Genomic DNA, 17,111 nt, shown 5'->3' on the forward strand with positions numbered 1-17,111 from the left:
TTTGGCTGAAGTGGCTTGGGCGCTGATCAATTCAGAGATAAAAAAAAAAAAAGTTTTTCGTGAATATCTCAAAAAGTTAAGGTTTTAGGGCATATGTTTGTTCATAACACTAATATAAATGTGGTGTTTCCGCAACTTTTGAGCCCAAAATCAACTCTCTGCGACCTCCAGGAGCCGAGATACAAAATGTCAGGTCTAAAAAGTGGGCGTGGCCGTTTCAGAGACTTCGCCTACCTAATTTTTTGGGCTCCTTGCTTTTTTTTCTTTATTGGACCCTAAATGAACAGAAAAACATTGGCTCAAATGTTAATCATGATTTGCAGCCTTGACCCCATATTTGCCCCAAACTGACCAGACTATGAACCAACTCCGCCCATCCAGTCCAAGTTCCAACACGCACACGGACCCTGTTGCCCAATCGCTTCCCCTTTTGGAGAGTAAACTGGAAAACCACTCGCCTACACGGAGGAGCATGAGGACTATTCTATTCGTTTTAGCTCGTTATTCTTTGTATAAGACCATTTGACATTCTGTCTAGAGACTCTACTTAGACAACCGTGCGGGGAAAGTTCACCCTAGATTTGGTCTGTTTAGTATTTAGGATGTGGCAAACATGGGAATTATTTGTTTTAGGCTGCATTGTTTCATCCGCTCGGTCGCAGATCGGTAAGGATAAGGAAATAACGGGGTATTTCTTATGTTGTTGTTGTTGTTGTTGTTGTTGTTGTTGTTGTTGTTATTATTATTAGATAATGTAGCGTTTCTGAAGAAAACGGCACATGGACTGTAGTCTGTAGCTTTCACTTAGACGGCATGTGTTCAATAGTATGCAACTGCAGAGCCGCAGAGCCAGCGGCGCTCTCAGGTCCGGCGGTCTGGGGACTGCTCAGCAGCGCCCCCCACCCAAATGGCTGAATTGGAGTATTGCACTGTTGACGTTAGTTGGCATTCTCCACTTGCACAACCTGAAAGTAGGCACTTCCGGCTGACTTCCGGTTGCGAATGGTACTTCCTGTCCCATCCAAATACATTGGTTTTAGCTACTTTTCTCCCGTTATTTAAACAACTTTGTCGTCACAGAGAGGCAATGAAACGTTTGTATTATTATAGTATAGAATGTATTTAATAAGCAAACGTTTGTCAGCAGGGTTTTTGGGCTGCATTTCATGTAAAAACGTTCACTGTTAGTTTACTTGCTCACGCTAATTAAGGCTAATAATGTTGGCTAACAGAAGCTAGCGCAAGAAACGACGCCGCAAAGTATTGTTTATAGTGCATTTCTTGCCACCTTATAGCATTTGTACATTTGTATGACAGTCTATAATGCTCCCGTGAGGTTTTTCCGGACGTTTTGGTAATGATTTTCACTATAAAATCATATTTATAAATGACAGGAAGTTGATGAAAACTGGCCGGGATAGCTTTGAGCTAACGATCTTTTCCATTCTAAACGTAACGTTAGTTGTTCAAAACATTACCTGTCTATATAATTTGTTCCTCAACGTTATATAGACAGGTCATGTTTTGTAAACTAACTGCAGCCTGCTACAGTTAGAAGCTAACGTTAGCCAGCAAGCTGCAGCCTGCTACAGTTAGAAGCTAACATTAGCCAGCAAGCTTCTAAACGTAACGTTAGTTGTTCAAAACATTACCTGTCTATATAATTTGTTCCTCAACATTAGCTTCTAACTGTAGCAGGCTGCAGCTTGCTGGCTAACGTTAGCTTCTAACTGTAGCAGGCTGCAGCTTGCTGGCTAACATTAGCTTCTAACTGTAGCAGGCTGCAGCTTGCTGGTGGGGCTGGGCTGGGGCGCGTGGTGCTCCGGTGGCGGCGGTTGACCGATGCCGAGGACGTCTCACCGGCCGTCTACCCCACGGACGCGCGCTCGTCCTCGGCATCGCCATCGGTCAACCGCCGCCGCCACCGGAGCACCGCGCGCCCCAGCCCAGCCCCACCGTTCGCTGTAAACAATGATGCATGTAGTTACTAGTTACTGTGTGCGATTTTTTATTGGATTGGATTGGATTCCTGGCTAGAGTTGCGCGTCGCGGCTCATGCGCATGCGCACGCTCAGCCAATCGGAGCGCAAAACGCCAATGCGGAAGCACTCTTGGGCTGCCTTTAATATAGACGCGTCCCTGTCAGAGACCAGCAAGGGCTGAGTCGTCTGCGAACAGGAACAAGTTGCAGTCACAAGCTGATGACATGTCATTTGCATAAATTAGAAACAGTAAAGGCTGTAGTATGCTTCCTTGTAGAACACCACAGCTCACTGGGAGGGGGGAGGACAGTGTACCGTTCACCTCCACCATCTGTTATCTCCCCTCCAGGTAGGATTGCATCCAGCTCACTGATGAACTATCAAAACCAAGGTACTTTTCAACCTGTTCGTAAAAAGAAATTCCATAACTTTCGAGATAGAGGTAAGAATAGAAACAGAGTGGTAGTTGCCTGTGTCTAATTTGCTGCCTTTTTTGTGCAGGGGGGTCACACTCGCAATTTTGAAATCTTTGGGGATGTGTCCGTGTTTTATGGAGAGGTTTATTATGTGGGTGATGACTGGGGTGATGGTGGCTGCTGAGTCTCTGAGGAATTTGGAGGGGATATTGTCATGGCCAGTGGCCTTGTTAGGTTGGAGGGCGCTCAGTTTATTTAACACCTCATCCGTTGTTACCATTTCGAGTTTGAAGTCATCTTTGCGAACCCCTAGGTTTTTGTAGTAGGCTAGGATGTGTTCTACTCCAAAATGCCCAGAGTGGGAGGGTAGTTTATTAACCAGTGTTGTGGCTATGTTTGTAAATAATATGTAACTAAGTAATTGGCCACATCCAGCTTGTCTGTGATGAGTGTTTTCTGTCTTAACACTTTCTGCGCCAAACCCGAGTATAGTCGGGTTTTGCCGCCAGTGGTTGAGCGCCAAACCCGAGTATACTCAGGTTTTGATCCTTTGATATTTCTCCTTTGATCCCCGTTCTAAACACTCAGCCGGAGCTCCCTAGGTCTCCCTGGTGCATCTGCCTACGTTGGAATTGCAATGACGATCGAATCTCGCCAGGTGGCAGTATTGCCTACCTTTTGAACTGGGGATATCATTTGTCTTCCAGTACTGACTTACCTCCGGCTGTTTCCGCCTAGGAGTGGATCACAACATAGCAATCGGTGGAAGATTTGGTGCCTCAGAGCTATTCTTTCCCGTATGGTAGCCATGCCCAATATATACGAGTAATTGCGATCGACTGGGATTTTTTCATTTTGGAGTACTTTCTGACTGAGGTAAGGTCTATCTTAGGTAACCTGCTGGTATTTTTTTAACGTAAAACATGCTTCTGTAACGATCGCAGTTTCTAGTTAAAACGACCCCCCCCCCCCCCCCCCCCCCTTGATGATAGCGCACAAGCTACAGTATGTAGAAATTAACTGGTTAGTCACTCTTGGACTATAAACAATGCCTGTCAAATGAGCCATACTATTGTCTCCATAGCTATAATACAGAACACACGATGGGTCCGCAAACATTGCGAAAATGGTCAATAACACTGGCGCCATTGAGTAAAGATGGGAAAAGAGTGTGGCAGTCAATGAGTTAATGTTGATGTTTGTAAATCTGGTTTTCAGTTTCTTACTGCAACCTAGTTGGTTGTTGAGTAATTTTCAAAGCTCTCAGGGTTTGTTTTTGTTTTCCTCAGTTTTATCATTGATGATGTTTTTTTGTGGTGATTTGATCAAGGTATTTACGTTTCGTTATCGTTTCTTAGCCTGTTTCGTTGTTGTTTGAGTTTAACCACGTGGGCTTGGAGATCACTGTTGAAGCTTTTGGTAAGCTTTGACTGACTTTTATGAAGTGTGACCCATCAGAAATGGTGATCTGTGTCTCCGCTGTGGTTAAGGTTACGGTAATTGTATAAATAATTTACCATGGAGGATAATACCGACTAGCCCCAACAGTGGCTTTGGAGATAATGTTTTGATATTTGGATGGACACGGCTTTCCAAAGCCACCGCGATCGACCTGCAAGCCGCGTTGTTGTGTAGACTAGAGCAACAAGAATCTGATATTTTCTATTCTGTTTCGGACCACTTAAGACTACATTCAAACTGTAATCCTTAATGCTCAATTCTGATTTAATGCTCAGATCAGATTTATTTTCTTTGGCTGTTCACATAAATGTTAAATGTGGCCTATATATCACATTCCAGTGTGAACTGGTCATCACGCTACTGAACTGAACCGCATTTGCAAATGAACAATAACAAAGATAGACGTGAACAGGGAGGACACTGAAGTCATAGTTTATGGTTTAATTTATAAGTTGCAGTGGAGGGAGGCCTGGCCTGCTAATTCGTGAGCAGATAATAATGGGGGTGAGGAGGAGGTGAACGAGAGCCATTTATTTCAAACAGACCGGTTATGAAAAGTCCTCTCAAGTGTTGCTTATACAGAAGTATCACCCCAAATACTTATGAGGTAAACGGTAAACACCTCACTGTCCCTCCACTGACCCCCTCTATCACAGCTGTCTTTCATGTTTGTATTCACTGAGACTGAGTGAGTCCCGCCACAGAATTGTGATGAATGTCAATATACTGTAGAGAGTGACGTTAATTTAAGAGGATAGAGAGGTCAGGGCTTCCAGGCAAATTGAAATGATGGTGTTAACTTTGTAGTTTGGTTTATTCCCTTATTAAGTTGATATATTGAGCCATTTTCAATATATGAAGTAGTAGTAGTAGTAGTAGTAGTAGTAGTTTATTCAGTCATCATCTCACACAATACAATATACACCATCATTTAACAATATTTGATTTTTTTGCAGTGACTGAAAAGGTACAGACTGAAGCATAATGCTTATATATGCCTGTCCTATATTCTTAACAAAAATTAAGACTCAAACAGTATTCTAAAAGAAAATAGCTAAAAAAAACAGTATTATTCACCCTTGTAGTTTTCAAAAATAGCTTTACAAACCATTTTCTTAAAAACCAAAAGCGAATTACTCATTCTTAACTGTATATCAGCATTGTTCCACAAATTAATCCCAATAATAGAAATACACCTCCTTTTAATCGCTTTCTTAGCTTTTTGAACAGTAAATTTACAAATATCTCTCAAATCATATTTTCTTTCATGTATTGAAAAAAACCTTTGCACCCCGTCTGGGAGTAACTTGTGCCAAGTGCCAATATCAAAGGTAGAAAGGCTCGAGAGATTGGTTAATTTGTACATTAGGAAATGGCTAGGAGTTCCTTGGTGTACTAGTAGTGTGGCATTGTATGGGAAAGGCATTCTCCAGCTACCAGTAACTAGTCTAACAGGGGTGAAGGTGAGAACAGAGTTGTTGCTATCAGGGCAAAAAGATACAGTAATTTGCTCCCAAATCCAACTAGACTAGTGTAAATCCAAGGCCGGTATACTTAGCGACATAACCAGATTTTGAAAAGCTTAGCGGAGGGAATTGAAAGTAGAAGAGTACAGGTGAATTCAGGATGTAATCAGGTGGAGGGTGCAGCCATTCAATTTGTCTGTGAGGGAGATCAAATGTAGAGGAGGTAGGTTTTTAGGCAGGCATGAGGTAGGCCACCTAAATTGAGCTATTGATTGGGAGATGCAGGTAGATTTGGTAGGAAAACCCGTTGTTCTACGATAGCACTAACTTGAGGCCTGACCGAGTAGTAGTGTCTGTTTGCTTATTTAAACTCAGCGATTAGTTTATTTTATAGAATTGACCATGCCTTGGGAGGATTCAGTGGAGGAGGCATATGAAAGCAAAAAGCTTAGATATGCAGACTTGGCAGCAGAAACTGGAACAGCGAGGATGGAAAGCTATGGTTTGTCCGGTGGAAGTAGGATGCAGAGGATTCATAGCACAATCGACTGTATCATTATTATTAGAGTTGGGGAGTTTGCGAAAAGCGGTAAATGAGATGTTGGAAGAACATTGGCAAAATTACATCCAGACGTTTTCGTTTGAAACAACTTTTAGTTAGGGGAGTGTCATGGTTTCTCCATATAGCTCCATTATATTTTTTGTCAGGGGAGTGCCACGGTTTCTCCATAGAGTTCCGTTATACTTTTAGTCAGGGGAGTGTCATGGTTTCTCCATAGACCTCCATTGTACTTTTAGTCAGGGGAGTGCCATGGTTTCTCCATAGAGCTCCATTATACTTTTATTCAGGGGAGTGCCATGGTTTCTCCATAGAGCTCCATTATACTTTTAGTCAGGGAAGTGCCATGGTTTCTCCATAGAGCTCCGTTATACTTTTAGTCAGGGGAGTGCCATGGTTTCTCCATAGAGCTCCGTTATACTTTTAGTCAGGGGAGTGCCATGGTTTCTCCATAGAGCTCCGTTATACTTTTAGTCAGGGAAGTGCCATGGTTTCTCCATAGAGCTCCATTATACTTTTTGTCAGGGGAGTGCCATGGTTTCTCCATAGAGCTCCATTATACTTTTAGTCAGGGGAGTGTCATGTTTTCTCCATAGAGCTCCATTATACTTCTTGTCAGGGGAGTGCCATGGTTTCTCCATAGAGCTCCATTATACTTTTAGTCAGGGGAGTGCCATGGTTTCTCCATAGAGCTCCATTATACTTTTAGTCAGGGGAGTGCCATGGTTTCTCCATAGAGCTCCATTATACTTTTAGTCAGGGGAGTGCCATGGTTTCTCCATAGAGCTCCATTATACTTTTATTCAGGGGAGTGCCATGGTTTCTCCATAGAGCTCCATTATACTTTTAGTCAGGGAAGTGCCATGGTTTCTCCATAGAGCTCCGTTATACTTTTAGTCAGGGGAGTGCCATGGTTTCTCCATAGAGCTCCGTTATACTTTTAGTCAGGGAAGTGCCATGGTTTCTCCATAGAGCTCCATTATACTTTTTGTCAGGGGAGTGCCATGGTTTCTCCATAGAGCTCCATTATACTTTTAGTCAGGGGAGTGTCATGTTTTCTCCATAGAGCTCCATTATACTTTTTGTCAGGGGAGTGCCATGGTTTCTCCATAGAGCTCCATTATACTTTTAGTCAGGGGAGTGCCATGGTTTCTCCATAGAGCTCCATTATACTTTTAGTCAGGGGAGTGCCATGGTTTCTCCATAGAGCTCCATTATACTTTTAGTCAGGGGAGTGCCATGGTTTCTCCATAGAGCTCCATTATACTTTTAGTCAGGGGAGTGCCATGGTTTCTCCATAGAGCTCCATTATACTTTTAGTCAGGGGAGTGCCATGGTTTCTCCATAGAGCCCTGTTGTGCTTTTAGTCAGGGGAGTGCCATGGTTTCTCCATAGAGCCCTGTTGTGCTTTTAGTCAGGGCAGTTTTTTAGTGCAGAAGCTCATGCAGGTAGGGTTCAACTTAGTCATGTGATTCAGCGGTTATTGCTGATTGGCTCGAACACAGTATGTTTATAAACAAGAAACAAATGTATAGGAAGAGGGAAGACGGGGGCGGCTACGTGGCGTAGTGGGCAAGGCACTCGCCACGAAATGCTGGAGACGCTGGGCTCGTCAGTTCGAGCCCAGCGCTCCACATTTGCTTTCAGTTTAGCTGGTCGTCCACAGTAATACACATTGGCCGTATTACGGGGAGGGAAACTGAAGGGTGGGGATCGGGCGCTGTGGACAGCGACTCCTACAGGTCGGTTAGTGCGCCTGCGCAGTAGAATCAGGAAGTGTCGGGGGCAGCGTGAGCCTCCCACGCGTTACTCCTCGCCACTGAGAGATCGAGCTGCGCAGGTGAAAAGATGCGACTGCTGTTACCTCAAGTACCGGAGGGGACTTGTGCTATGTATGACTTAGTCCACATTGCAGCCGGCTTGTGGGAGGCAAGAAACAGCGTCCGTAACAGGGGAGGGTTGAATTGGATGATACGAAATTGGGATGGGAGAAAATATAGAAAAAAAAATGGGAGAAAAAGTGGATAAAAAAAAAGGAAGAGGGAAGACGGGTGGGGAAATTAAAGGGAGGTGATGTCCTCACTGAAAACTCAACATAAATCGTTGCGAAACAGACTTTTTCAATAGCAATATCGTAAATGAAATATTTTCTCGATTTAATGTAAAAACTACCCAAATTGTTTGCCTAACTTACCCTCATTGGTCCTCATGGAATTCCTTCGTAACACGATTAACGTACTTATTCGGCATTCTTGAATGGCTTTGTATTGTAAATTTGTTGTCGGATTTATGTAGGATTTACAAACTTGAAAAGGCAGTCGTGAGTTGGACAGACCGGTGTGCGCCCATGTTTTCAACACCTTTCTCTGGGACAAATCATTGGGGATTGCCGATACTACAGACATCTGTGGAATTAAATAATTATAATGATAATAAATACGACAATATTTGTATCATTAACAATTACGTTTTGCATTTATAGTCTTGACTTGATGAGGCATCATGAGCATTACACACACACACACACTACAAACTAAATAAATAAGAACTAAACCGATCGCTGCGGATATAGCTACTGTATTGTGGTATATACTGTATTAATATGCCATATACTGTCTTCCTCTCTATGATATTATTTATTGTTGGTTTGATTTATTCCTATAGCTAGAACTAAATAAATGCATAGAGAAACGGCTTAGTGAGGCAGCCTCAGCGCACACGCACGCACACACACACACACACACACACACACACACACACACACACACACACACACACACACACACACACATTGTACATGCTAAATTAATCGTTCCAGTAAAGTAAGCTTCTATTATTATTATTTTTTTATCTTTTTCCCCCTCCTTTTTCCTCCGTTTTTCTCCCATCCCAATGTTAGTCGTTATGCCAATTCCCAATCCCCTTCCTGGTCGCTGCGCACTTACCCCCTACAGTCGGTCTGGGAGAGTGGAGACTATCACATGCTTCCTCCGACACATGTGTAGCCAATCAACCACTTCTTTTCACCTGGCAGCGCGGACTCTCACTGAGTGTAGGTGGAAGGATCACACACTTAGATCCTTTCCTCGCTGAGCAGGCGCCCCGACCGAACTGTAGGTGTCGCTGTTTACAACGACCAGGACCCACCACCGGCTTTCCCACCCTCTAACACTGCCAATTGTGTTAGTACGACGTCCGGCCAAGCCGGAAGCAACGCCGAGAGCTGGGTTCGATACCAGTATCTCCTGCGTTGGTGGCGAGCGCCTTGGCCACTGCGCCACCCAGCCGCCCAGCTTCTATTATTCTAATGACTTGTTTTATTAGGTATTATAGTAGTAAGTCCTACTGTAGAACATGACATATTAACATGACATCTCATTCAGTAATGTCAATACTGAACGACTGCACGATTGGCTCTTGACAAGTGCGCAGTCGTTCAGTATTGACACGACTAAATGAGATGTCATGCTAATATGTCATCAATTAACAAGTCAGAGTCTGCACCTTCCGAGTCATCAGTGCTCAAGTCCAAGATGAGTCACGAGTCCTGAGAATCAATCCAGAACTCAGACTCGAGTACTACAACACTGCTACAGGCATTTTGTTAGGCATCTCCCCTTGGTTGCATATTACTGTACAGCTTGTTTCCCCTCCAGAGGGTTAAATGGACCTAGGGCTGGGCGATATGACCAAAAACGTTATCGCGATAAAATTATAAAATAATTTTCATATAATTCGATATCGATAATTATCGTCGATATAATGTCTGTCAAGTTTAATTAACTTCTTATGCTGCTGCGAATGTCTCGAGTTGAGTTGATGTCGTCATCAGTCCGCGCACGTTAGCAGTTAGCCGACAAGCGGAGTATCTCATGACAATGTAATAAATATGACACTAAAATACTCTCTTTCGCCACAATATATTGAAACGACGTCCACTGTATACCCCACACTACTATAAACGTGGCCTCAGAATTCACGCCACACACATACTCGGCACGTAAATATATAAAACAGCGCCGTGCAAGCTAGTTATCCTAGCCAGCCTGTTATTTCTAAGCGGTGTATTCCATGACAATGTGCTAAATATGACACTAAAATACTCTCTTCCGCCACAATACATTGAAACGACGTCCACTGTATACCCCACACTACTATAAACGTGGCCTCAGAATTCACGCCACACACATACTCGGCACGTAAATATATAAAACAGCGCTGTGCAAGCTAATTAGCCTAGCAAGCCTTGTTGTTGAGTGAGTCCTACTTCTGGGTCTCCTTCCGGGTCTCCTTCGCTCTCGGCCATCTCCTTCACTGATTGGTTGTTAGTGCGTGTGCTCATATCCAAGCTTGGAAAATCGATATATCGAAACTTTGCGACCACGTTTCATGTTTATTTCGAGGAAATAATTTATCGCGATAGTTATCGTTATCGTTTTATCGCCCAGCCCTCTGTCTCTTTATAGTAACTTGGAAGACGGCTGTGATGGAGGTGGTCAGTGTTAGACCTCATAATTTGGGGTGATACTTCTGTACAAGCAAAACTTGAGGGGACATATCATAGCTAGTCATAGCCTAGCATTGTTATCAATTTGAAAATGATGAATAAAACAATATGGTCACCCTTTTTTTTAAAGGTGCTATAGATAACAATCATTTAAAAGGTACGGAATAAAAGTATTGCTTTCCCCCCCCCAAAAAATATTGATTAATGAATTTATCATTTAAAACATTTTGGCAGGTCCAAATTGTAGTTTATAGGGGTGTAACGATGCATCGATTAATCAAAATGCATCGATTCTAATGTGACGATTCAACTGCATCGATTTGATATTGTTAGAATCGATTATAATAGAAATGTATTAAAAAATATGTAAAAAAAATTATTTTCTTTTTAATGTTTTTCTTTTTTTGTGTATTGTTTTTATTTACCTATAGTCCATTGATGCTGAGTGAATCAGTTCCCCCAGCCACATTTGTGTATTCAAATTTGTATTCAAACACATTTATGAAGTACTTGAAGAACAGAAGGGTAGTGTGTGTGTGTGCGCGCATGTTTGTGTGTGTGTGCTGCCCAGTGATCAGTGATGGAGCCATAACGTCACAGTATTTCAGAAATTACAAATGTATTTGAATATGGGCACTGATATGCGAATAATGTACTAAATGTTTTTTAATTTCTATTATTCTATTATTACTTTAACTTAGTAATGTACACTGCGGCTAGCCTAGTATCTAGTGACCACCATTTCAAAAAGTTGTACAAAGAAAGTTGGCAGGCCAGGGCGGCTACGTGGCGCAGTGGGCAAGGCACTCGCAACGAATGCTGGAGACTGGGCTCGAACAGGTTGCCTCCTGTTCGAGCCCAGCGCTCCACATTGCTTTCAGTTTAGCTGGTCGTCCACAGTAATACACATTGGCCGTATTACGGGGAGGGAAACTGAAGGGTGGGGATCGGGCGTTGTGGACAGCGACTCCTACAGGTCGGTTGGTGCGCCTGCGCAGTAGAATCAAGAAGCGACGGGGGCGGGGCCCCTCCAAAGCCCAGACCCCCGACGCTGAAAGATCGAGCCGCGCAGGTGAAAAGATGCGACGGCTGCTACCTCGAGTATCGGAGGGGACTCGTGCTATGTATGACTTAGTCCACATTGCAGCCGGCTTGTGGGAGGCAAGAAACAACGTTCGAAGACAGGGGAGGGTTGAATTGGACAATATGAAAATTGGGATGGGAGAAAAATAGAAAATGGGAGAAAAAGTGGATAAAAAAAAAAAAAAGGTTGGCAGGCCAGTAGGGAGCAGGGGCATTGTCAAAAAAGTGTCATTGAGGATTCAGGATGTTTCCAGGATATTTGCTGTTGGGGAAATTGGTGGCGATACCACAGCCCTACCCACTACCTCAGTGTTATTACTAGATCATGTGTGACTTTCTTTTTCATCTTGTCTCTCTCCTCACCCTAGACTCAACGTTTTCACCACAGAACTTGTCCCTTTCTTGGATTGATGACTTTCACGTTAACCTGTCTTGGGTTGCACCAGAGAACTTTCCGAAAGACTGCGAATTTGAATGGTCTCTATGTGGGACCAGGAAAGAGGTACATTACCCTTATTGGTTCTGGGACTGGTTCCTGAAGCCTGTGTTGTATTGTAACAATCACTTTAACCCTCTGTACAACAGTCAATTACAGCAAAAATACAACAGAAATGGCCAGTGTGGGGGCGCCCAAGTGGCGAACCACGTAATGCGCTGCGTCGCGGCACGGCCGACCCAGGTTCGATTCCCGGACCCGGCGTTCTTTGCCGAATGTCTTCCCCTGCTCTGTCTCCCATTTCCTCCTCTCCTTCTCTCTCTACCGGACTGCCCGGTAGAAAAAAAAACGCAATAAAAATCTACAAAAACATATATAAAAATGTTTTATAATAAATGGCCAGTGTGATTAAAGTGCCACCTGTATTAAAGGTGCTATAGATAACATTCAGCCACTAGATGTCGCACTAGAGCACTGGCATGTCATTTATCCAATCAGGTGCATTCCACGTGGGGAAAATGGGAGGGAGGGAGTGGATACATGTAAACAACATTCATTTTGGACCCGCAACATTATTTTAAATGATAAATTCATGAATCAATATTTTTTTGCTGGGAAAAGCAATACTTTTATTCGGCATCTTTCTAAAAGCTCTGTGGATGTATTCTTTTACATAAATATGTTTTCTATAGCACCTTTAAGTTTCCAAATCATTGCGGCTGAGTGGCGCAGTGGGCAAGGCGCTCGCCACTAACGCAGGAGATGCTGGGTTCGAGCCCAGCTCTCGGCGTTGCTACCGGCTTGGCCGGCCGTCATACTAACACAAGGCAGTGTTAGAGGGTGGGAAAGCCGGTGGGTGGGGATTGGACGTTGTGGACAGCGACTCCTACAGGTCGGTTGGGTGACACCGGTGCGGCGGAAACAGGAAGTATCGGGGGCAGCGTGAGCGTGGTCTCTTCCACTCTTGGAGTCCAGGCTTGAGTTCATAGACTGCAGTCATAAGTATTAGAAAAGGCCCAGTGCTGGTTTTACCTGTTCCGTAGTGTGGTAGTGAAAGGGTTAACCCTTTGTTGTGTGGTAGGGAAAGGGTTAGGGGCAGAGGTGGTTAGTGGAGTGTCGGGCATACAATGGCAAAAAAAAGAGGATGCTCAGATGCTGGCTAGTGGCTACTACAGACTGGTAAAAAGAGTCTCCTCAGGAAGAACGGCCTTCTCTGTCCCTTCCTGCAGAGGGCCTCTGTGTTGTCCGATCAGTCTAATTTGTTGTTCAGGTGTTGAGTTGGAGGTGGTTGCTGTCGCTCCACCCTACAAAGCTCTCCACCAAGGCTCTCGTCCTCGTTGTCGTCTGTGATATAACTTGGATACAATGGAGGAGTCATCTAAGAACTTCTGTAGATGGCACCCACTCGAGTCTTGGCAGAAGTCGGAGGTATAGAGGGTGAACGGGAAGGGTGACGGCATAGTTCCTTGGGGCGGGGCACCGATGTTTCTCACCAGCACTCCCTACAGTCACTGACTGCCTCTCCAGGTGCATGTAGGCTCTGTGGAGCATGTAGGTGATGGCAGGCCTGGTATGGGTCGAGGGAGTCACTCACCAGGGGCTTGAGGGTCAGCCTCTCTTCATGATGTGTGACGTCAGAGCGACTGGGCTGTAATCGTTGAGGGCGCTAGGGCATCCCTTCTTGGGCACCGGGACAATGCTGGAGGTCCTCCAGAGCTGGGGCACCCTCTCCAGCTTCAGGGAGAGGTTGAAGAGGTGCTGAAACTGTGCTGCCAGCTGCTCGGTGCATGCCTTGAGCACCCTAGGTGTTGTAGTCTGTTCCTCTGGCTTGGTTTACACTGATTCGATTCAATTAGATTAGATTAGATTCAAATGTATTGTCATTATAGAGCACAAGTACAGTACAACGAAAAGAAGTTTGGCATCCAACCAAGAGTGCAAATGTAGCAGTAAAGTGCAACGGCAATATACAATGTACAGGTGGTTAAACTGGGTACAAAATATACAAATTAGTACTACTGAGTGTATGACTACTACTGGCCAGCAGCGTAACTAGTAAAGATCTTGGAGAGCTGCATCCCTGGCTGTTAGTGATGGTCAAGGGTGGGGGAGGGGGCCATGCTGCTGTCTCCAGGGGTAGTGGGTTGGTGTTTCTGGGTGGTGGGGGACAGACTGCTGCTGTGGAGGTGGGGTGCTTGGGGGATGGGGAGGGAGGGGCCTCCGCAGCCATGCCTTGCTGCTTACACCCTGTAATCCTCCTGTCCTCTCTGGTGTCATTAGCATGTAGCCTCCCCTCCAGCCTGTCTCTATAGCTGTCCTCTCTGGTGTCATTAGCATGTAGCCTCCCCTCCAGCCTGTCTCTATAGCTGTCCTCTCTGGTGTCATTAGCATGTAGCCTCCCCTCCTGTCTCTATAGCTGTCCTCTCTGGTGTCATTAGCATATAGCCTCCCCTCCAGTCTCTATAGCTGTCCTCTCTGGTGTCATTAGCATGTAGCCTCCCCTCCTGTCTGTCTCTATAGCTGTCCTCTCTGGTGTCATTAGCATGTAGCCTCCCCTCCAGTCTCTATAGCTGTCCTCTCTGGTGTCATTAGCATGTAGCCTCCCCTCCTGTCTCTATAGCTGTCCTCTCTGGTGTCATTAGCATGTAGCCTCCCCTCCTGTCTCTATAGCTGTCCTCTCTGGTGTTATTAGCATGTAGCCTCCCCTCCTGTCTGTCTCTATAGCTGTCCTCTCTGGTGTCATTAGCATGTAGCCTCCCCTCCAGTCTCTATAGCTGTCCTCTCTGGTGTTATTAGCATGTAGCCTCCCCTCCTGTCTCTATAGCTGTCCTCTCTGGTGTTATTAGCATGTAGCCTCCCCTCCTGTCTCTATAGCTGTCCTCTCTGGTGTTATTAGCATGTAGCCTCCCCTCCTGTCTGTCTCTATAGCTGTCCTCTCTGGTGTTATTAGCATGTAGCCTCCCCTCCTGTCTCTATAGCTGTCCTCTCTGGTGTTATTAGCATGTAGCCTCCCCTCCTGTCTCTATAGCTGTCCTCTCTGGTGTTATTAGCATGTAGCCTCCCCTCCTGTCTCTATAGCTGTCCTCTCTGGTGTTATTAGCATGTAGCCTCCCCTCCTGTCTGTCTCTATAGCTGTCCTCTCTGGTGTTATTAGCATGTAGCCTCCCCTCCTGTCTGTCTCTATAGCTGTCCTCTCTGGTGTCATTAGCATGTAGCCTCCCCTCCAGTCTGTCTCTATAGCTGTCCTCTCTGGTGTTATTAGCATGTAGCCTCCCCTCCTGTCTGTCTCTATAGCTGTCCTCTCTGGTGTCATTAGCATGTAGCCTCCCCTCCTGTCTCTATAGCTGTCCTCTCTGGTGTCATTAGCATGTAGCCTCCCCTCCTGTCTCTATAGCTGTCCTCTCTGGTGTTATTAGCATGTAGCCTCCCCTCCTGTCTGTCTCTATAGCTGTCCTCTCTGGTGTCATTAGCATGTAGCCTCCCCTCCTGTCTCTATAGCTGTCCTCTCTGGTGTTATTAGCATGTAGCCTCCCCTCCTGTCTCTATAGCTGTCCTCTCTGGTGTTATTAGCATGTAGCCTCCCCTCCTGTCTCTATAGCTGTCCTCTCTGGTGTCATTAGCATGTAGCCTCCCCTCCTGTCTCTATAGCTGTCCTCTCTGGTGTCATTAGCATGTAGCCTCCCCTCCTGTCTGTCTCTATAGCTGTCCTCTCTGGTGTTATTAGCATGTAGCCTCCCCTCCTGTCTCTATAGCTGTCCTCTCTGGTGTTATTAGCATGTAGCCTCCCCTCCAGTCTGTCTCTATAGCTGTCCTCTCTGGTGTTATTAGCATGTAGCCTCCCCTCCTGTCTCTATAGCTGTCCTCTCTGGTGTTATTAGCATGTAGCATCCCCTCCTGTCTCTATAGCTGTCCTCTCTGGTGTTATTAGCATGTAGCCTCCCCTCCAGTCTCTATAGCTGTCCTCTCTGGTGTCATTAGCATGTAGCCTCCCCTCCAGTCTCTATAGCTGTCCTCTCTGGTGTTATTAGCATGTAGCCTCCCCTCCTGTCTCTATAGCTGTCCTCTCTGGTGTTATTAGCATGTAGCCTCCCCTCCTGTCTCTATAGCTGTCCTCTCTGGTGTTATTAGCATGTAGCCTCCCCTCCAGTCTCTATAGCTGTCCTCTCTGGTGTCATTAGCATGTAGCCTCCCCTCCTGTCTGTCTCTATAGCTGTCCTCTCTGGTGTCATTAGCATGTAGCCTCCCCTCCTGTCTCTATAGCTGTCCTCTCTGGTGTCATTAGCATGTAGCCTCCCCTCCTGTCTCTATAGCTGTCCTCTCTGGTGTCATTAGCATGTAGCCTCCCCTCCTGTCTGTCTCTATAGCTGTCCTCTCTGGTGTTATTAGCATGTAGCCTCCCCTCCTGTCTCTATAGCTGTCCTCTCTGGTGTTATTAGCATGTAGCCTCCCCTCCAGTCTGTCTCTATAGCTGTCCTCTCTGGTGTTATTAGCATGTAGCCTCCCCTCCTGTCTCTATAGCTGTCCTCTCTGGTGTTATTAGCATGTAGCCTCCCCTCCAGTCTCTATAGCTGTCCTCTCTGGTGTCATTAGCATGTAGCCTCCCCTCCAGTCTCTATAGCTGTCCTCTCTGGTGTTATTAGCATGTAGCCTCCCCTCCTGTCTCTATAGCTGTCCTCTCTGGTGTTATTAGCATGTAGCCTCCCCTCCAGTCTCTATAGCTGTCCTCTCTGGTGTTATTAGCATGTAGCCTCCCCTCCTGTCTCTATAGCTGTCCTCTCTGGTGTTATTAGCATGTAGCCTCCCCTCCTGTCAGTCTCTATAGCTGTCCTCTCTGGTGTTATTAGCATGTAGCCTCCCCTCCTGTCTCTATAGCTGTCCTCTCTGGTGTTATTAGCATGTAGCCTCCCCTCCTGTCTCTATAGCTGTCCTATCTGGTGTTATTAGCATGTAGCCTCCCCTCCAGTCTGTCTCTATAGCTGTCCTCTCTGGTGTCATTAGCATGTAGCCTCCCCTCCAGTCTCTATAGCTGTCCTCTCTGGTGTTATTAGCATGTAGCCTCCCCTCCAGTCTGTCTCTATAGCTGTCCTCTCTGGTGTCATTAGCATGTAGCCTCCCCTCCTGTCTCTATAGCTGTCCTCTCTGGTGTTATTAGCATGTAGCCTCCCCTCCAGTCTCTATAGCTGTCCTCTCTGGTGTCATTA

General features: G+C 45.4%; 1 protein-coding gene across 1 annotated transcript in view; it reads left to right on the top strand.

The window, feature by feature from the left end:
* Positions 1-449: 449 nt before the first annotated feature.
* The window catches only part of il13ra1 (interleukin 13 receptor, alpha 1), a 44,046-nt gene continuing 27,384 nt past the window's right edge, over positions 450-17,111 (top strand). Inside the window, exons 1-2 of the mRNA XM_084313307.1 lie at positions 450-666; positions 11,843-11,976. Of these exons, the coding sequence (XP_084169433.1) occupies positions 603-666; positions 11,843-11,976 (198 nt within the window). The 5' untranslated portion in view covers positions 450-602. The remainder of the gene's footprint in view (positions 667-11,842; positions 11,977-17,111) is intronic.

Source organism: Notolepis coatsorum, assembly GCF_963971535.1.
Source record: "Notolepis coatsorum genome assembly, chromosome: 1".
Taxonomy (NCBI): Eukaryota; Metazoa; Chordata; class Actinopteri; order Aulopiformes; family Paralepididae; genus Notolepis; species Notolepis coatsorum.